Below are 22,201 nucleotides of genomic sequence, written 5' to 3'. Positions count from 1 at the left end.
CCGACCCATCGCGACCCCATGGACAATGTTCCTCCAGGCCTTCCTGTCCTCTACCATCTTCTGGAGTCCATTTAAGCTCACGCCTACTGCTTCAGTGACTCCATCCAGCCACCTCATTCTCTGTCGTCCCCTTCTTCTATTGCCCTCAATCTTTCCCAGCATTAGGCTCTTCTCCAGTGAGTCCTTCCTTCTCATTAGGAGGCCAAAGTACTTGAGTTTCAACTTCAGAATCTGGCCTTCTAAAGAGCAGTCAGGGTTGATCTCTAGGACTGACCAGTTTGATCGCCTTGCAGTCCAGGGGACTCGCAGGAGTCTTCTCCAGCACCATAGTTCAAAGGCTTCAATTCTTTTGCGCTCAGCCTTTCTTATGGTCCAACTTTCACAGCCATACATTGCAACTGGGAAAACCATGGCCTTGACTAAACATAAACATAAACAAAACGTAAACCTCCTTAAATCTTCTGCTTTACAAGAAGCTATTTCATCATAATAATGTCAGGCCAATAAATAATTGAATAATAAAGGAAGGAATAAATAATTATTCCTTCAAATTTATTATATCTTTACCATAGAAACATTTTTGAGGAGTTCTAACAGATTTTTAAAAGATATTTTTTCCTGAACGAATATGTGAAACATATTTAACATCACTTAATGTCTGAAGCCATTGATTGGGCAAAAGGACCCCCTAGTTTTCTCTTCCAGATTTCTTATAAATTTTCCACATTTATTTTTGTCATTCAAAAATATTTTTAATGAAATAATAAACCAGTCTCAATAAAACCCTTTTCCAATACGCTCAGTGCTTTTGGAAGAGGCTGCAAGGACATTAGTATTAAACAGTTCTTATTTTATATGTAACTTTTATTATTTTTTTTATAAATAATTCAAATGGCAAACATATATAATACTCCTTCCTCTTCCTATTTTATCCATAACAACAACCAGGTGAGATGGGTTGGGCTGAAAGAAAGTGATGGGCCCAAAGTCACCCATTTGGCTTTCATGTCTAAGTTGGGACTAGAACTCTCAACTTGCCATCATTTTTTAATACCAGGAATGAATGAAGGGCCAAGATAGAGTGCTTTACTGAAATTAATGAAGCTTATGATAACACTGAGAATTGTATAAAGTGCCTTCTGTTACATGATGCATCACTTCTTGCAATATACTATTTAAATGTTTTCTTTGGAGCCTCAAATGTTTTCTGATGTTCTTAATTTTGTGGGAATGAAACCACTGGGCACATCTCAAATTGTAACTTAATTTGTGTTCATATATAGGCAATATTTGGGGCGGGTTTGGGATATTTATAGTATATTCTACATCTTAAGACTTTTACTGTTACTAAAATAGAATGGGGTCACGTTATGATTCTTCATAAATATTTGGCTGTTTTAAAGAGATGTTATGCCAAGATTAGTCCCTTGAGGTTGTTATCTTAATTTTGTTTTGGTTAAACAATTTTGTTTAAGACTCAGGAGTCCCTTGTGTTGAATGGCTAATAATCTCTCTCCAAAAAGTACTTCAAGCAATTTGGATTTGGAGCTCCAAAGGATGAATCTGCACATTTTTTTTAATGCAGCACAGATAGAAAAGGCAGATGCTACTTGATAATTGCAGCCCATGACCTTGCCTACAAACTCTTCAGCTTAAATTGCTATAAACTGTTAACAGCTTGGTCAAAGATACTCTAATCTCCCTCTGAATCTGCTAGATCTCTTTTCCCATTTACTTTCATTTGCTCCTTAACATTTTTCTTGGTTTCCTCTACATCCTCAGTTGTTCCTGGCACTAAAATATGTAGATGTTTCTTGTGCTAATCACCCATTTGCAGATATTGGCATCCCATAGTCACTGTACTGAAGATGGATAAATTGGTGGGCTAAACTTTACTCCTTTAAATTAAAAGTGTTATGGCTCATGTGTTACTATATTTACCAGTTTATTACATTATTCTAAAGTAAAATAGAAACAACTCTATGAAAACATGATACAATAAACAGTTCTTTTAAATCCTTTTTATCAATTAATGAGACTTAGACCAAGCTTGGCTCACATTGCTGGACACAGGCTGGCAAATAGTTCTAAAATTGGCAATATAATTGGCTGTATTAAGGAAGAACCAATTAGAGGTACTTTAAACAACTTAGGTGGCTTGTTATCTCAGCTTCTGATATTCCATATTATATTTCTCCAAAAGTTTTCTTGACCCTTATAATTGACTTAGGATTTTAGTGAGTCATGGATGGTAAAATGGACATGGCAAAATACTTTTGGGCTAGTATCTTTATTCTTTGTCTTCCTAAGATGCATCGTTTTGAGACCATTTAAATACTTAGCTGAGAAATAAGAAATAGGATTCTAACTTTGAAATTATATGCATTATAGGGTGGAAGTTCTCAGGGAGTGGTTGAAATTGTAGTAGAGTATTTGATACCTTCTTTGACAAAAATTCATCTGTCATAAATAAATAGCATAAATCCAAAGGAATTGCAAAAAACCAAGGTACCTGACTGAACTTAAAAAATTTAGAGCAAAAACAGTTGTCAGTGAAATATGAGTCAGAAACCAAACAAAAATGTATGAGTAAATTGAAGAAGAGTCAACCTTGAGCCGGTCAGGATTGAACTCCTGGCTTTGGGCAAAGTTAGCCTGCAATACTACATTTTAACCACTACACCAAATCTGTGGAACTTGCTTCTTAGCAAATGGAAGAGGATTTTTCCTGCTATAATTCTTCCTTTCTAGAGTTATTGTGGTTATATAGATGTTATATACATACTTAAATATTATTCTGAACAATTTTATTTCTCTTAGGATCCTGTGAAGAACATTCCTGACTCACATGAAATTACCCTCCACCATGGCACAAAAACAGTAAGCAACTCGATATCTCCCTTTCTTAGATCTGCCCAATACAATTTAAATAGATTTAGGATAGAATATGTTGACCCTGAGAAGAAAATAAGCCCTGTGAAAAAAAATAGAAGGAATTGCATCCAGATTTGATCATACATAGAGTAGAAATTCCTAAGAATCCAGTTAACTGGCTAATTTAAGAGAAAAGAAATAAATTCTAAACTTCAAATGTATGCATTTCAGTTGAACAGTTATGTGTATTAAAACCAACTTTTCTATGAAAAACACATTTAAACCACACATAAAACATACATATGCACATATTCTTGTGTGTATGTATGTATATACATATACATATACGTATAATGGTGGGTTCACCATTCATTTTCACTTCTTGCTTTATAGGTCTCTGCTTTAGGATTGGATCCATCGGGTGCCCGTTTGATAACTGGAGGCTATGACTATGACATTAAATTTTGGGATTTTGCTGGAATGGATGCATCTCTTCAAGCTTTTAGGTCTCTGCAACCATGTGAATGGTATGTTGTGATGCTTTCCCCCAAATATATTAATAACTTACTAGAATAATGTGTGGGCCAATACCTTTGAGATAAAAGACTCCAAAATATGTAACCATATTTGGAAGAATAACAGTAAAATGACCACTGAACATGTGCTATTTCTTTCTCACATATTTATATTTTTAGATCATAAAACTCAAAAGTTTCTTACCTTAACATCTAGAAATGAGAAGTTCTCAAAAACAATAGTCATTGAAATCTTAATGGAGTTAAGATCACAAATAGTTTTAAGATGAAATAAAGAATACTTAAAAAGTGATGCTCTCCAATAGTAGCTCAACAATACCTAGAAGATATTGCATTGCAAAGTCTGACGTAAATAATTGATATTGAGTTGGTTGATTATGAGATTAAGATGAATCACATCAATAGCACCATTTTCTGACTTGTGGAAAAGAGCAGGAAAGGGAAGGATAAAGATACCCATTTAGCAACCACAATTGGAACTGGCAATTCAGTCGTTAAGTGAAATGGTTGCTTAATGAAACAGCAAATGTGCTTATGATCTTACTTCAATTTTCTTTTGCTTTACAGACCTGCAAAGGTTGTAAATGCAAGGATTGGTCGTAAAAGTCACTTTTCCATTATAATTGTAAATGATCCCTAAATGAAGCAGTCACTAAACAAGGACTATTTGCATTTGAAAAAAATGGATTAGAAATTGCCGTACATCTACTAAAAATGGATCTGTCAATTATTATTCAACTTGGAAATATTTCATATACTCTCAAACTGATGTAGCATAAAATATTCTTCCATTTTTTATTTTGTAAGTACGGATTTGGCAATTTTGTGTTTAATTGTTAGTATTTAACTTTGGTTCCGTAATTTTTCAGTCACCAGATAAAGTCTTTGCAGTACAGCAGCACTGGAGATGTCATTCTTGTTGTTGCGGGTAATTCTCAAGCTAAGGTCCTTGATAGAGATGGCTTTCCTGTGATGGAGTGTGTGAAGGGGGACCAGTATATTGTAGATATGGCAAACACTAAGGTAGGTAGATAAATTTAGAGCTTGAATAATGTAATTTTATAGATTTTTTTTTCCTCACGTTCTTGTGAAATATTGTAACATTCGTTGAAAAATACAAAGCATATTTTTCTAAAATACATAAATTTTAAATAAAGCAAATAGGTAATGTTGTTTTGACTACTACTACACTCATGTCGGGAGCACCGAAGCGCTTTGAGTTGAAAGGATTGAATGATGACATCACCGTTGCCCAGGAATGCCCAGTTGGGGGCTCCTTTCATGTCCCCAGCAGGACATGGAGAGGAGCTGAAGCAAAGGATGGGAGCTCACCCCACCCCTTGGCAGCACTCAGGTCTCAAACAAGAGCTTGCTGCTGGTCAAACCAGCATCCTAACTATGCGAGCCACTGTGCTGCTACAGGATATTGGATAATAATTATGTTTGCTTGTTGCAGTATTTAGAAAAGAAGAGAACAAATAATTTGTTTCATTAAATGTTAAATGTAATTTATCGTGTATTATATTCACACCTTCTGTTCCTCATCCTAGGGACACACAGCAATGCTTAATTCAGGCTGTTGGCATCCAAAAATAAAAGAGGAATTTTTAACATGTTCCAATGATGGGTAAGTAACTTTTCAAGTATTCACAGAGTAGACTTTCTACTTTGCAGAATTTAAGATGCTTACCAACTGGGTCTATTTTCTTTCTCATGCTAAAGGATACTAATTATCTCTGAAGCTAATTTATGAAATATTCATAGGTTATATATCTCTTAATTTGGGAAGTTCAGTTCATATTTAACAGCAAATATAAATGCTAGTCATGATTAAGAACTGTTACCTATGTTGTTTTTGCTTAGCTTCTTTTTCCATGATGTAGTTCTTAGAAGCAGAATAATATCCAGTAATTATTATTAATAGAAATGATTGCTCTAAAATAAGACATGTGACCTTTTTAGGATTAAAGATCTTGGCTTTCAAATAACATGCCAAGCTGCATTCTTAAAGGAGTCTCTGTGGGTGTTACTCTGCTAGATGTGTTGGTGGTGCTCATCTCGCTTCTTTAAGCCATTGAGCCAGTCCTGTCCGAAGATGTTTCCATGGATATATGGCCAGTATGACATCACTCCACAGCACAAAGTGTATGGCAAAACATGGAATGCTATTAACCTTCTTACCTATTTATCTACTTGCAGAGCCAAAGTTTCAGGGGGAAGTACATTGTAGTCCTCAGGTTTCAGATAATATACCTTTACTCTATCTGTGATTTCTGCTTCTGTTTTAGATTGTAGATTTGAAAATTAGATATTATGCCAAGTTAAATATTTAAATTATGGTTTGCCATACTATTACAAATGACTCTTCCATTTAGCTTCAGTAGAGTACAGATAGTCCTCAACATACAACAGTTCATTTAGTGACTGTTCAAAGTTAAAATGGCACTGAAAAAAGTGACCATTTTTCATACTTTTGGCCATTGCAGCATCCCAATTGGCACATGATCAAAATTCAGACACTTGGCAACTGACTCATATTTATGATGGTTGCAATGTCCTGGAGTCATGTGATCACCTTTTGCGACTTTCTCATATGCAAATTCAATGGGAAGCCAGATTCACTTCACAACCACGTTCCTAACTTAGCAAGTGCAGTGATTCACTTAACAATTGTGGCAAGAAAGGTTATAAAATGGGGCAAAACTCACTTAACAACTTTCTCACTTAGCAACAGAAATTTTGGGCTTCATTGTGGCTGTAAGGTGAGGACTGCCTTTAGTTCATTTTAATTTTAAAGTACCGGTACCTTCTGAAATACACAATTCCAAGGGCACAAAGGAAAACTCTATTAAGTTTGCTTGAAATGCAGAAGGAAATCCTCCAGACAGGAGTTTTCCATCACTGAGTACTTGCTCTTAGGTCTGAATGGCCAATTATTTAAAACTTCTATGATAGGAACTTAAAGAGATTGATATTTACCCAATTAAAACAATAACAAAATCAAATGTGTCTGGAGGATATGTTGTTGTTTCTAAGCCCAATAAGATATTACGAACGTTCTGTTCTCAGCAGAAAATACTTAACATTTCAAAACCCATTAAGTTTCGAACTAATCATTTTGGTCACTTAGGGTTATAAGCATTTAAGAATGTTACTATTCCATCAATTTAAAACTTAGTTGTTGTTTTTTCTTGGAAGATAGCTTTTGACATTGAAATATATATATATAAATGTCCAACCTTTCCTGTTTTTTTTAAATATGTTTAGTATTATACCAAATATGGGTTCATTTCATGCTGAATTTTCTACCATGTTTAATTGTCTAAAACGTATTTAAATGGTGACATAAATGGATATATTGTTATATTCCCCAAAACACCAAATTGCCTTACGTAACAAAAAAAATATTTGAAGCAATTCACTCCTGGCTTTAAGACTTGTATGTTCACTTGCCAGAAGTTAGGACTTAAGGTGCAGCAGTGTAGTACCAGACATTTTATAGATTAACAGGAGTAATTTGTCAGAATGACAGAATTACTTTTCATGCTAATTGAAGTGAAAACGTCCTCAGACAATAGCTGTGCTTTAACAACGGGTTTTCCAAGCACTCTTTCACTGTATGTAAAGTTCTTGGAAGGTAGAAGTTTTTGTTGTTTTCCAAGTTGCAAATGTTTATTTGTTTGGCCAAATAAGTAGAAGGTTGTGTAATTCTGCCAAGGATTGGATATGGATATGGGGAGAGATCTTCTTGGAGAAAATCTGTCTATGTAATCACTATATAAATCACTAAACCAGGGCTAGTCAACCTTGGCTCTTTTATGACTCGTGGACTGGCTCAGGAATTCTGGGAGTTGAAGTCCACGAGTCATAAAAGAGCCAAGGTTGCCTACCCCTGCACTAAACAATACCAACTTGAAGACACATAACCGATCAATCAATGGGATGAAGCCAGCCACACAGAATCAGTCTGCTGCAAAAGATGGCATAGATGCAATTTCACATCCAAAACTACATTTAATTTGAAGCTACTTGGACTTGACATTTTTTCCCCATGCTATATATATACTGTGGCATATTGATTTTTGTTCAAGCACATTGCCCAACTAGAGTATGTTTTAATTAGATGGATCTTATTTGATAGTTGAACATATTCAGATTTCTTAATGCAAATCTTCAGTCTTAGGGATAGTATCTCCTGAACTCTTACACAAATAGAAATTGTTTCAGAAATGATTAATTGAGTAAAATATGTTATATATAAAATTCAGCATACATAAATCTCCAACAAACTAAAAGGTTTTTTTAAAGCAAGGTAATTATTCTTTCTCTGTGAAAGTAAAAAGAAAATATAGCGTAAGTTCTCTAAAAGAAATCTGAAACACTATTATATAGCTTTACCAATCCTACTTACTTTTCTTTGACTTGGGGAGATAGATCTTAAAAGAATATGGTATACAGATAGTCTTCTACTTACAGCCTCTGTTGGGATCAGAATTTCCATTGCTAAGCAATGCGGTCCTAAAGCAAGACATCATGTTCGCTGCGCTCAGTCGTTCAGTCCCTAGTCATCTCATGACTAGACTACTGTAATGCGCTCTATATGGGGCTACTCTTGAACAGCATTTGGAAGCTAGAGGAGGTGCAGAGTACAGCAGCGCAGGCAGTTTTGGGTGCCTGAAGAATGGCCCCTGTAACACCACTGCTCCGCGAGCTGCATTGGTTACCAGTTTGATTCTGGGTGCAATTCAAGGTGTTGGTGATCACCTTTAAAGCCCTTCATGGCAAGGGTCCAGGTTACTTGAGGGACTGTCTCACCCCACTGCGATTGGCCCGTATCACTCGTGCTGGCAGAGTCCCATCAGCCCAATTATTCCAACTGGCAGGGTCCAGAAGGAGGGCCTCCTTTGTGTTGCTCCTGCCCTCTGGAACATCCTGCCCTCCTATGTGAGGTTGGCCCTAACCCTCCTATCTTTTTAGTGGGGGAACAGCAAAATGGAGCTGGTTGATTGAGTAGTAACAGATTCCATCTCCCCTTTACTCTGCCTCCTGCCCTCCCCGTGTCTCTTTGGTTTTAATGTTTGTTTTTAACTATTTATGTTTTAGCTTAGATGTAATTATAAGCAACATAGAGCTACCCTATGATAAGATGGGCAGCCAGTAAATTTTATTTATTAATAAATAAATAAATAAACAAACAAACAAACAAATAAATAAATAAATATGTTGCCCCATTGTTCAACAACCTCAATCCTAGAACTCCCAGTTGCCATCATTAACTGAGAATTATGGATTGTTAAATGGAAGGGATCCTAGGTAAGGAGTGCTGGGGTGCTGCAAGGGAGGGAGGCTTGGAGGTCCAGCACAGAACGTGTGCAAGTTGGGGTACTGAAACTTCCCCCAGATTATCTCCCACCCCATCTCGCCTTTTGGACTGCCCTGAAAAGTGTGACTAAAGTAGAGGCTTCTTATTACTTACATCCTCAGTACACTAATTATCCCAGGGCTTCATAACACTTTTTCCAAAAATACAGTGAATGTTGGTGTTCAATAAAGACATTGCACAGTTTTTTTAATTGATTTTCTTAATCTGAATCTCTTCAACTATGTAGATGACTCTATTGAACATATAGTATTGCAAAGTTACAGATAATTCTAAAGAGTTCATAGACTTTCTATCAATATTTTAATATTTCATAACGAAATACCTTACATTGATTAGAGGAAAAATTACTAATTTCTTAAGCAACTTTTTTACCAAGTGAGGTAAAGTTAAAGGTACGATTTCATAAAAATATTTCAGTTGTTTTTGTAAGAAATATGAAAGACCTCTCTTAGACATATAATAATTAAAGAGCTCTTAAACGGAATCCAAGGCACAGTAAATGTGATTTATTTGAGATTTGTAAACTTTCTTTAAATTCACAAGAAGAAAAAGCTAGCTGGCCCTCATTATATCTTCCAGAAGGGAATTTCTCAGTTCTGTGATGCTCTAACTATCCTAAACCTCATATCAAATCAATCTGGCATTTTGAAATCAGGGAGGGGGAATTCTGTGTGTGGTTCAAGTTTTTCTAGAAATTCATATATTTGGTTGTGATACTCCAGTATTACGTGAGATGAATGTTTACTTAACCATTTTAAGTCTTAGTTATGACTAAATGCAACTATACATTTCATAGCATCCTAACAGTGAATGCCATTGATCACAAGTTACGCAGCATTGTATCTACAACTTACAGTAGTCATGAAATGGGTTGGCAATGTCTGTATTCATCCCATTTCTTCAACTGTTGGCAGTCATTGGAATTTATCTTGACAGAACTAAAGATTTGTATTTCTATATTCATCCTAGTGATGGTGATAAGACCTTTTCTGTTTCCTTTTAACTAAAAATATAAATATATAAAATTGAATGTTTGATTTATAAGTTTCCATTAGTTGCTTCAATCTTTCTCAGTTATTTTTTATACCATCCATTTTCTTTTTGGCTACGTGTTAGTTTCTTGATACTGAATTGTTTACAACAAATGCTCTTACATATGCTGACTTCTGGGTGGTGGTAGTCATATGATGTGTAATATTAACAGCCTTTGTGTTTTTAGAGAGGGAACTGGTCTCACAAAGATTTCTGGTTTCCATCACCTTCAAGAATAGGAACTCCAGGGTTATTCCCGAAATCTCTGTTTTTGTTGGCAGTGTGTTTTCTGAGTGGCTAATAGAAACAAATTCACCGTATACTTTCAGGTGATATATCTAATGCCTGAGGAAATAATGCACTGTTATTACTATAGCCAATAATCTATGAGATGTGGGTTTCGTTCTGAAGAACAATCAATTTGTCTTATATTTTAAAAGTGTAACTATAGTTTTGAGTGTTTGTTTAAAAAGCAGTGAAAAACAAATGAGGAAGTGCTGATCAAATGAATGCATATTAAAAAGTCATTTATTATGCCAAAGGCAAATTTGGGGATGACAAGTATAAGTATTCACAGTCATACAAAACAAACATAATTGCTTTTGTTGCTGATGTTATTTGGCACTGAGGAGAAGTTGCAGATATTTTCTAATAAATTAACAACTAAATACAATAGAAATATGTTCTTAAAAGCTACCCAGTGTGGTTGTAAAATATATAATAACCAAAATAGCAATGTTTCTATTTCAGTGCCACTGCAGAAAGATATCTCCAAACCCATAAGGTATTTTGTCTCCTCTTTTGCCTAATGGAAGGAACTCAGTGATTCCATCACTGGAACTGCCTCCATTAGCCAAACAGATTATCCACTGTGGAGTACAAATCTATTCCACAATAGGGAGAAGAAGAGAGGACTTTAGTCTACTAAGGATAGGATGTTATCCCCCTGTATTGACGCTGCATTCTGAGCCTGATTATTTTTTTTATTTAATTTTTTAATGTCGCCCATCTCCCTTACAAGTTGTCTCTGGGCAGCTTACAGGTTATAAAACAAATAAAAAATTGGTCAAAGATTAAAAGATTGAAACAACACAGAGTTCAAATATTATTAAGTGCTGTACCAAAACCGAACTGAGAAAGCTAAGAGCCAGTTGGGATGGGGACAAGGTCTTCTTACCCCATCAGCCACCTATTTATATTGGCACTATATTCTCTGAATCACCATAATTATTTATTTATAAATAAGGCAGGTATTAATTACTGTATAAGGCAAATATTTATTTGATAAATAAATAAAATAATAAAATACTTATAAGCAGATGCTTAGATTGGAAAATACAGATCCATATTCTCTAAGGATTTTTCCTCTTTTTAAATGTTTTAAACTCAAATTAATGTGTGTTTGTGTATGTGTGTGTGTATCGGTAGTTTTGAATTAAGTCACACATGTGTGCTGGAGATGAGTAATTCATGAAATTCCCAAGTAAGCTGTCTCTTGTCATTTATATGATCTCACATCTTAGTTTGAGCAATAGAAGAGTATTGTATCTCTTTAGATTGTTGTCTGTGGAGATTCTCAGTCATCCAGGTCATGGTTGTCCCAAAGGTACTTTTTCAAAGGCGACCAGACTTCCTTTGTTTTTGCTTGAAGACGTTCTCTTTTCATCCAAGAAGCTTCTTCAGTTCTGACTGATTTTTTTCCCCCAGTCAGAACTGAAGAAACTTTTTGCATGTGAAGCAAAATGTCTTCAAGCAAAAACAAAGAAAGTTCAGTCACCTTTGGAAAAGCACCTTTGGGGCCTTCAGATTGTTATGTGAGTGAAAGCAGGAGCATCCTACATGCTAATCTCCATGTTTGTAATAAGACCAGCATGTGGCGGTTAAGATTTCATTGTCATTGCACCCTGAAAGTGATACCTCCAGAAATGCTATCATACCAGCTCCATACCGTGTTAAGTTCTACTGTTTTATGTACCTAAAGCTTGTGGGCCATTCAATCTGGCAGCAGCTGAATTGTCATAAAATCAAATAACATTCCTACCTGATAATGTGGTTTAGGAAGAAATATTTATTGATTTGTCTTGATTCTCATGTTTTTCTAGTGTCTGGTTCTAAACCTTCCTAGTGATTTATAACAAAAGTGATAGTAAAGCCTTCTGATTCCAAATCATTTCAACAGTTAAATCAGGTTTTTTATGCTGGAAGTAGGACAAAATGTTGCTGTGATGAAACATGGGAAATATAGACTTTTGTCTATGAAAGACTTTTGTCTATGAAAGGCTATGCTAGTATTGATGTGAGCTCTGTTTAACTGAAAGTCCATTTCTTTACTACTGCTATGTAAATGTGTAAATTCTGCCCAGTAATGAGTAAAAATGCTCAAAGAAGCGCTCACTGCCTGTACAATGAGGGTATGTGAACAGCTTCTATCTAGCAGGTTGCAATAAGACCTGTAACTGCTAAGCATTAGAGAATTGGTAAACCAGTCTTTTCTCCCCAACCCTTAGTCCTGGATCAAAGTCTTTCCTTCCTTAAATCCCACCAATTGCCCTGTGAAAGGTCATGGAGCTGCCCAGTAATAAAATTCCAAAAGCCACTTTTTCTGAGAAGGAAATTTTATGTTTTACCTGCTTTCTATTTTTATAGCTATCATTTAAAAGGTTTTAAAATGTCATTGACTTAATCCTAAAGTTGGACTATTTCTGAATCCCATCTGTGGCACATGTATTATTGATTGACTTAGCCTTTGAGTCTGAGGAGAAGGATTAGTGATAATATCTCTAAATTGTTCCTAATGTCGTTTAGCTAAAGGACATGTCAAGTTTTTGATAATAAGTATACCAGGTAGGTAAGAGGAAAAGTCATTTTTTGTTTACGTATTTTGAACAGGAAAGAGGCAGAAAGCCAATTAATAGCTATTTTTCCCCTATATTTGTGGCCAGCAGGGGGTGAACTTAAGTTAGAAGTTACCCTGTAGTGATAACTTTAGTACTTGCCTCTGTATTAGTTAAATTGATTGATCGAGGCAGTTTTTTAGTTAAAAATCACTCAAGAATTGGGGCTAAGCATTTGGAGCAAATGAATAAGGTAGGTGTAGGGGAATCAGACTTCAAGCTGTCTGTTATTGCCTAAATAAATTATTTGTAATAGATAAGGCTGATATTTACATGTACCTTGAAATAATTTAAGATGACATCTGTATCGTTACCACTAAGTGGTTTTAGTATCAGATTGAATTTTCCAAGAAGATGGAATACTAGCTTTAAGTCCACCCTGTAATCCTTTTCACACTTTCTAAATTGTGCCAATTATAAAGATGGTCTTGGTTTTGGCACAAATGGTCATTTGGTCCTGTGGCTAAAGTCTTTTCTCCAAATTAAAATGTATGAACAGAATGTAGTGCACTATGTAGTGTATTACCAGATTTATGTATAAAGATGCAGACAATTCACATCATAATGAAATGATAATGTTGAATAGAGAGCGAGAGAGTGGATGTCTTATAAAATAGCAATATTAAACAACATGAATTGAGTTGTGCTTTATCTGACTTTGAAAAGGAGATTGCAAGCTAATGCTTATGAAGAGAGTTTGAGCGACCTGGGTATGCTTAGAACAGAAAAAAGGCATCTGAAAGTGATATTATCTTCAAATCCTTAAAGGGAATGAGCTTCAGGCTGCTATATACAACTCATTCACTTCTTTATTTCTACTTTTGTAAAAGTAGATAAAACTAGGACAAGTAAAGTTGGAACCGCAGGCTGTGTGCATCAGGCTGCTACCCATTCATGCTGTGATTTATTAAGCTACAAACATTGCTTTAAAATGCCATATGAACATGGCTAATGGGTTGTCACTGAAGTAATAAAAGAATATCTGAAATTTACCATCAAAAGGCTAAAATTGCAAACCAGAAACATTGCAGACACCATTTCTGTGTGATCAAAGTTTTAGGCAATAAATATAGCAAATAGCTAATTTAAGCTAAAACTATTCATAGCTTCTGACTGTTTCTACGGAAAGCTAATCTACCATAGTTAACCTGCATTAATATGGAAAGCATTCTGAGGACTTTCTGCTGACCATTGATTTTGTGCATATTGCAAATAAACCTGGATTTCAAATCTCTTGTATGACTTGGCCTAGTTATTAAATAAGGGAAAATGTAGGGAAAAACATAAATGGTTCGCAGAACTAAAAAGTTTGGAATTTTCTAAACGCTATCTATGTAAACTTTATATTTCAGACTAGACCAGTGATGTTCCTGCATTGGTAAACGTTTTCTTTTTGAAATTCAATAATAGGCAGACAATTTATGGGTTTTCCAAATTATGGAGCTTTCATATGAAACCAAAAGGAGAATAAGAATTGAATTGTCAAGGGACTTTGGTCTATCTGGCTTTTTTCTTACTACACGTGATGACTTTTCTTGTGAATAAGCAAGATGGAACTGAGTGATATTAAATTCCCGCACAGCAGGTGTTCTTTGTCCCTAGCCTCTCTCTTCCACACCCCACAGCTCTCTCTTCAGAAATAGAATTGCAGCCAGCCTTAAAATGTAGCAGTTTTGTGATTTGTCATCTGAGTCAGTAGTGCGGTTTATCTTACAGCTGGTTTATTGTAGAAAATTCCTTTACCGGATCTGCCTCTTTCCACCTCTCAGCTGCCCAGGTTAGTACTTGGACAACTTTTCAAAACAAAACATGTTCTGTTCTACTTCCTAAGGTTGTCTTAATAATACATTTGAAGTTGGGGTTTTCGGTTCTCACTGACACATGTTTTATATATTCCATTTTTACCTCACTTTTCCCTGAAGAATTCAAGGCAGCAAGCCCAATTTCCTCATCTCCCTATATTCTGTCTTCATATTAACCTTATGAGGTAAGTTAGGTGGAGAGATGAGAAATGGTTTAGTCTCATCCAGTCTTTTCCACTAAAGGGTGGAATTATACAGGTGACTGACTACTTATATTGATGATAATTTAACCTTCCTTCATTTTTTTGACGTGCTAATGAATAGTGACATCATAAGCTGCCTTGTGCCCGTTTTTATCCATTAGGCTAGTAGCATCCTTGGAGGTTCTCAAGCATCGCTTGTAACTATTTTGTCATAAGCTGTTCTGAGAAGTTGTTTTGAAGGGCATGTCTACACACTTTATAACTAAAATAATGCATTTTAACTAGAGACGCTAAAATATACTTAGGGATTTTTGGCATGTGAAACATGTATCTTAACATTAGCTAAATACAACTGTACCAAATTGGCATTCACATTGTTGGAGAAATATAGAGCACTCTATTTTGACATATTCTTATCTTGAGAATACAATTTAACTAACATCCTTATCAGCAGATTTAGTGAACCTTTCCATCTAAGAACATAAGCTAATCCTGCTTAATCAGGCCAAGGCCCATCTTAGGTCAGTGTTTTGTTTCTCGTAGTGGCCAACCAGAAGCTTCTGCAATGTTGTCAAGTAGAAGATAGAGAATGTTCCTCCACCCCACTGCTGTTGCCCTGCAAGTGCTATTTGAAGATCCTGCCCCCAATCAGGAGGCACGGTGGTGAGATAAGGTTTGTGAATCTTTGGGGCTAATTATAATCCTATACTACCACAGTATACAGTGTGATCGAAGTTTTATCTAAAACCTGATGAGAGGTAGACATTTTGGCGAAAGAAACAATATACAAAACTGTGTACTGGCCATATCGTTAATGAAATCTGACGTTTACTAGTTTTTGTTGGAAAAAAGTTTGTGAACATTTAGTACCATAATGTTTTAAATGCACTTGCTTTAGCAGCAATATTTGTAGATGAATCCTGAACATCGTCATAGAGATATTTTGGCTCATACATTACAGAACTGCTTTACTTGATGATATTTGGGGGTTATCCACGAAACTGCTATCTTCAGGTTATATTACACATTTCCATTTGAATAAGGTCAGGATTAACTTGGTCGTTCCGAAAAGTGACCTGCTTCAGTTATTCAGTTAAAATCAGTTATTGATTTTATTGTTTGTCATTGTCATACTTTACGATCCATATCTGTTTAAGCATCACTTCATGATGCTGATAGGCTCCTATGGAGTTTGCTAGTACAACTGTTCCATCAACGTCTGACAGTTGTTCAAGTCCTGAGGCTGCAAAGCTGTTCCAAACGTCCTATACTATGAAGTAGGAATAGGGTTCTTTTGTTGGGATATAGCAAAACCAATTTCTCCAACTATATTTCTTAATGCAAACTGCCAACCAATGAACATTTCGTTAATTTATTTTAGCGCTCATCTTTGAATTCAGGTCAGTGCTCAAGGTAGTAATGAATCTATTTCACGTCTTCACTTTAATACTGTGATTTTTGGAGCAAAGTAATTTGTCTTATTTTTCTTTCTCCTTTTTTTCTTCTTCTTCTTCCAATAAAGTGCTTTGAAGGAATATTCTCTTAAATGAAAAATTTCTAATTATATTCTTTACCCATTACTATTTAGCCTGTTCTTTGTGAGTTTCAAAAAAGTAGGATGCACACTTCATGATACATACACAATTACTCTAAATCTGCCTCATTCTACAACCTTATGAATTAGATAATATAACAAAATAAGGTGGGGCATTTTTTTTTAGAATTTTTCTCACTGTTGTTCATCAATTGCTGTTGCTGCGGTGCACAAAGCTGAGGATGAAAGTTATTAGCTGAACACCTTCTGCGTCATCATAGTGGTTGGACAAACATTTTGTGCTTTGTACACAGCTAATACTGGCCAGGCTGAGCAGCTGGAATAGTGGAGAAGTCACGCCAAAGCGAATATGAGACATTTGAATAAACAGCATATATTGCTGTAGTTTTGCTTAGATGTATCATTTGTCTTCACTATTTAAAGACTCCAGACAAAGAGCACAGAAAATTAAGCTACTAAATCTTTGTTTAGTTGTCTTAGATTATGTGTTTCAAGAGAAGATCTTTTATAGTTTTGTTATTCTTTGCCATATCGTTTCATTTGGCCTCAGGGTAATATTGCAAAGAATTCTCTAAATTAAAATGAATTGTGTTTAAGGCTGAAAGGTTTATTAGAAAGTATGTCCAACTTCATAGTCCTAATTCTAGAGAAACTATGATTTAATGAAGTTAGATTGCAGATTTAATAGCTGGGTTTGGAATGTTAGATATATACATTGAAGTACAGTAAGGTAGATTGTCTTTCTTTGGAGGCTGCATTTCTGAATGGGGTCCTGGACTCTTGTCCAAAGTCCTTCTCTAAGCAGCACAGTTTGATTCATATTGCTTAACTTCATAGGGGTCTGAAAGAGCACCCAGACCCACAGTATGAAAGTAATTCTGCTTCCAGTTTTGGTCACCATGATGTAAAGAAGATGTTGAGATGTTGAGAAAGAGTATAGAGAAGAGCAACAAAGATGATTAGGGGACTGGAGGCTAAAGCATATAAGGAACAGCTGCTGGAATTGGGTATGTCTAGTTTAACGAAGAGAAGGACGAGGGGGGACATGATAACAGTGTTCCAATATCTCGGGGGCTGCCACAAAGAAGAGGGAATCAAGCTATTTTCAAAGGCGCCTGAAGGCAGGACAAGAAGCAACGGGTGGAAGCTAACCAAGGAGAGAAGCAACCTGGAACTAAGGAGAAACTTCCTGACAGTTAGAACAATTAACCAGTGGAACAACCTGCCTCCAGAAGCGGTGAATGCTCCAACACTGGAAGTTTTTAAGAAGAGACTGGACAGCCATTTGTCTGAAATGGTATAGGGTTTCCTGCCTGAGCAGGGGGTTGGACTAGATGACCTCCCAGGTCCCTTCCAGCTCTATTATTATTATTATTATTATTATTATTATTATTATTATTATTATTATTATTATTATTATTATTATTATTATTATTATTATTATTATTATTATTACACGTTTGTATTTTATTTCTTCTGAGATCTAGGTTGCACTTAATCCTCTTTCTCTGAATCATCTGGCAGTTTCCTAGGTGTGATGGAATGAGCAGCTGAAGAAGGAGTGGGAGGAGGGAATGTCAGCAAGTAGCACCATGGCTTCCCAGGGAGGAGGCAGCACATGCCAGAGATGGGGCCAAGACAAGAAACTGCACAGTTTTGAACTGGGTGGGGTAGGGAGGAAAAGGTTCAGGGCAGCCACACCCTCAAATCTCCCAGGTTATATCTATTAGGTTAGAAGACTGTAGCTTTATTTTGCCAAGATTCTGTCTGTTAGATATAAGCCAATTCAGGTAAGTCCTCAACTTACAACAGCTCATTTAGCGAACATCCAAAGTTACAACGGCGCTGAAAAAAGTGACTTATGACCTTTTTTCACACTTACAACCATTGAAGCATCTCCATGTGATCAAAGTTTAGATACTTGGCAACTGACTCATATTTATGACAGCTGCTCTATCCCAGGGTACCAGATTCACTTAACAACTGTGGGAAGAACGGTCATAAATGAGGCAAAACTCACTTAACAAATGTTTCATTTAGCAACAGAAATTTTGGGCTCAATTGTGGTCTTAAGTCAAGGACTATCTGTAAAGTGCTGGGCTTAATTGGATCCCACTTTATTGTCTCTGGCCTTGACACTAAGTTAGAGTAAGATGAAATGTTTTCCCCAAAGTTATCCAGTAAGATTCATAGCTGTTGAGATATGAATCTGGTGCTTCCTGATTCTAGAATTATTGCAATGATTCTTTTTAAATTTAATTTAGCACATGGGCAAATGATAAGTGTCACTTTAATTTAGCAATAAGATGCCTTCTTGTGCCTTTAATAATTTGGATCTATCTCAGGAAATGCTGAACGATAGTCAGGCATTGTTCCTTGACATTGTTAGATGCCAGCAAAGCAGCAAAAACCCTAACTACTGTTTCTCGGGGTGGGGTGGGGTTGTATCCCAACTTTATTGGGATATTTTTATTTTCATTTATTTTAGGTGGCTACCAGCATGTCCCCACGCAAGTAAATAAGCCACAAAAGTGTATCCTTATGCTTGCCAAATAGACATCCAGCAAATTTGAAACAAGGAAAAATAATGTCCACTTCCTTGAAAAGAAACCTAATGCAGACAGAATGAACTGGAACCATTATTACTAATTAGCTAAGAAGGGGAACCAAAAATGCTTTCCTCTTTGCCTTAGCCAATGCACAGGAGAGAAGAAGAGAGGAAGTCAAACTTTGTGCCGTACTTTCCTTGTCATTTCAGTTCCTTCCATGCATTATCCAGATCACAATAGGGGATGAATTCTGCTGCTTCGCGGTAGTCAGATGAAATACTGCTTGTATATTTCCCTCTGTTATTGTCACCATAAGAACTGCAAACACTTTGTAAACAAAAACCAAACATTTGGCGAATGGGTTTGGGAATTTTAGTGGTGGGCCCTGCTATTCTCAGCGCTTGGCTAGAGCCCTGAGACCAAGAAACCAGCTAAGTGGTTAATCCAGCTGCAGTGTTGAGCCTCTCTGCTCTCCAGGCCCCCAAGATGTCCGGAATTGAAAACATGTGTCTTAACTACTGAGTTACCGCTTCTTTAGAGACCTAAAGAATATGGGTCTTATATCTACTTTCAGAGGTTTTTCAGAAATCAAGAAAGAAAATATATTACTGCCATCTGCAATGTTTGAAAGATTTCATTTTCAAGCCTTCCAGTTACGGTTCTCTTTTATCTTCTGTATGTGTGCATTTTAAAATGCCCCCCATCATACCAGACTGCAACCAAATTATGCACTGCAAAGACAGTGTCTGCTTCCCCCCCCTTTTGGATACATATGACAAAATGCAAATCTGAGAGTCCTTTACTGAAATGGGTCAAAAAGGCCTTATATATACAAAGCCTGCATGGTGAGTTGCAATTCTGGTCTGCTCTGGTCTGATTTTGTCCAGCTGTATCTATCAATCTAGAACTGTTTTTTTTTAAAGAAATCTGTCCTCTTGGTTATAATTGAATCTATAATAAGAAAACTATATTTCCTTTCTTTTTTTAAAATGAATTCTCTTGAGGCTTAACTTTCTAATTTTAACCTAGATCCTACATCTATATAAATAAAAATGTAAATGTTCGTTTGTTCAAAATCTTAAATCTCCAAAAGTTCTTCACCGATTGCTTTGAAATTTTGACACAACGTTGCATTCGAATATGCGCGTGTTTTTATATACCTACTATTATATAGATGTCACAGCTGTGACACAAACGTGCGCTTTCTCTTTTCTTTCTTTTCCATTTAACCAGACTGAGCCTCAGCAACGCGTGGCTGGGTACAGCTAGTTATTTATATAAATTAAAAAAGCCCTAAGAATGTTGCTGCGAATTATGTGAATTTTCAGAGCAGGTGCATGGTATTTATAGTAAGGCTATTTGCACAAAGTAAAAGTTTTCAGGTAACATTAAATGATATTTGTAGAAACTCTTGTCTTAATACTACAAATGTTTTGTGCAAATACGCCATGCTTTTTACCCTGGTTCTCTTACTACTGCTTTATATTTATTGCATGTTTTGTGTATGTAAGAACATTTTCCCCATAATACTATAATTTTCTGGTATCCTTAAAAAACTCCCTGACACGTTGAGCGAAAGTGTGCATGTGTATATTTTTAAAGTGGATAAAAAAGAAGGGAATTTCAGTGGGGGCACACTAAAAAGAAAGGAAATTATGATCTGATTAAATTGAAATACATGCCAAAACTTCAACATGTATGTAACATTTTTCAGTATATTGTTGTTATTATTGTATATAGTACTAAACAATCATGGTAGATTTAGCTATAGGAGCCATGGTGTTGCAGTGATTAGAATTTGATCCTGACCGGCTCAAGGTCAGTAAAATGAGGACCCAGATTGTTGGGGGCAATAAGCTGACACTTGTAAACTGCTCAGAGAATGCTATAAAGCATTACAGAGTGATATATAAATCTAAGTGATAAGTCTAAGTGCTATAACAGCTAATGTTTACAATGAAAACTTTGTTTGCATCAAGAAATGTCTTCCATTCTTCTAAACTGAACCAAGAATAGACTGTTGGATTAGGTGTTATATAGTTATGTAGTACCAGCCTTCCTGAAGATGTCCTCAAAATGCATTGCTGTACAGCTCCCATTATTGCTAGTCAACATGGGAATGCGCACTATGCTAAGATGCACTATGCTTATACCTTCCTCCATGTATTGGGGTCTTAGGTCCTGTTAATTCTTTGGAAATATGTTTTACCTCCTATCCAGTGGGACAAATTTACTATAATTTGTTTTGTAAACATATGAAATCATTTTGTCCATTTCTCCAAAGTTACTTGCAGCTTTGCCGTTCATGATGCCTTATATTTGGGGATGTAATTGGTTGATTTGGTATTTAATTTTTAAAACACACTGCTAAAATACTTTTAAAAGGATTCTGTATCTGACTTCATTTTATTTTTGTTCATTCACTTATTACTGCTGAAGCTCTTAGAGGTATTTTTTTTTAAGGTTTAATACATTTACTTGTCTTTCTGCACTTTAGGAAGTTTCTAGTCTGAAACCGCAAATTTACATTATGTTGTACTGGCTATTTTGAAATGAAAACATTATGATAGATGATCTGCACTTTAGCTCATTTTGCGGTAGTGGAAACTTTCCTGTCAAATCTCTCTGTATTGAGATATACATGGGCTATATGTCAGTGTGATTTAGCATTTACGGGCAAATGTTCTGTTCTCTTCATGGTTGAACTCTGAGAGAAGATGCAGGTCTTCTTTTGCCCTCATAAAACGACTAGACCACGTAGATTCCGTCTTCCAAAAATAAATAACTTTCTTTGTGATAGTTGGTATCACATTTCAGATTAGTCAAAGAACCAGATTAACCAAAACTCTGTGAATTCCAAATCAGCAACAAGTTTTTAAAGGCCCTTGTATTTCCATGCTAAAATGCCAAAATTTTAAACAGGCGTAGCTGAGAATTCAGTTGAAAGTTAGACAGTAGCAACATCTGATGCTGTGGCTTGCCTTCTAAATTTACTACCCAAATCCAAAAAAAGCTCAGAAGTGTTGAGGACAAGTAGTTTATGGAAAAGACAGGTGCACAATTAGAAACAAACAACCTTTCTTGCCTGAAAGTAGAAATCTCCTGAAGGTCTGGTAATCAGAACTGGATATTCTATTTTGTTCACTTAGTGAGATTTTCTTTGTGATATGCAGGTAATCCTCAACTTACAACAGTGATCGTTTTAATGATCATTCGAAGTTACAAAATCACTGAAAAAAGTGACTTATGATAGTTTTTCCACCCTTAAGACCATTGCAGCATCCCCCCTTGCTTACATGATCAAAATTCAGATGGCAACTGATTCATATTTATGACTGTTGCAGTGTCCTGGGGTCATGTGATCACCTTTTGC

At 35.9% G+C, this 22,201-nt stretch overlaps 1 protein-coding gene across 1 annotated transcript in view; it reads left to right on the top strand.

Moving 5' to 3' along the window:
- WDR70 (WD repeat domain 70) overlaps window positions 1-22,201 on the top strand; it is a 115,171-nt gene that overhangs the window by 24,575 nt on the left and 68,395 nt on the right. Inside the window, exons 6-9 of the mRNA XM_015816943.1 lie at window positions 2,821-2,880; window positions 3,268-3,401; window positions 4,280-4,433; window positions 4,961-5,037. Coding sequence (XP_015672429.1) covers window positions 2,821-2,880; window positions 3,268-3,401; window positions 4,280-4,433; window positions 4,961-5,037 — 425 coding nt within the window. The remainder of the gene's footprint in view (window positions 1-2,820; window positions 2,881-3,267; window positions 3,402-4,279; window positions 4,434-4,960; window positions 5,038-22,201) is intronic.

Source organism: Protobothrops mucrosquamatus, unplaced genomic scaffold, assembly GCF_001527695.2.
Source record: "Protobothrops mucrosquamatus isolate PMUCROS unplaced genomic scaffold, P.Mucros_1.0 scaffold533, whole genome shotgun sequence".
In the NCBI taxonomy this organism is placed as follows: domain Eukaryota; kingdom Metazoa; phylum Chordata; class Lepidosauria; order Squamata; family Viperidae; genus Protobothrops; species Protobothrops mucrosquamatus.
Note: the sequence above shows the minus strand (reverse complement) of the source record. Positions and strands in the feature narration are given on the sequence as shown.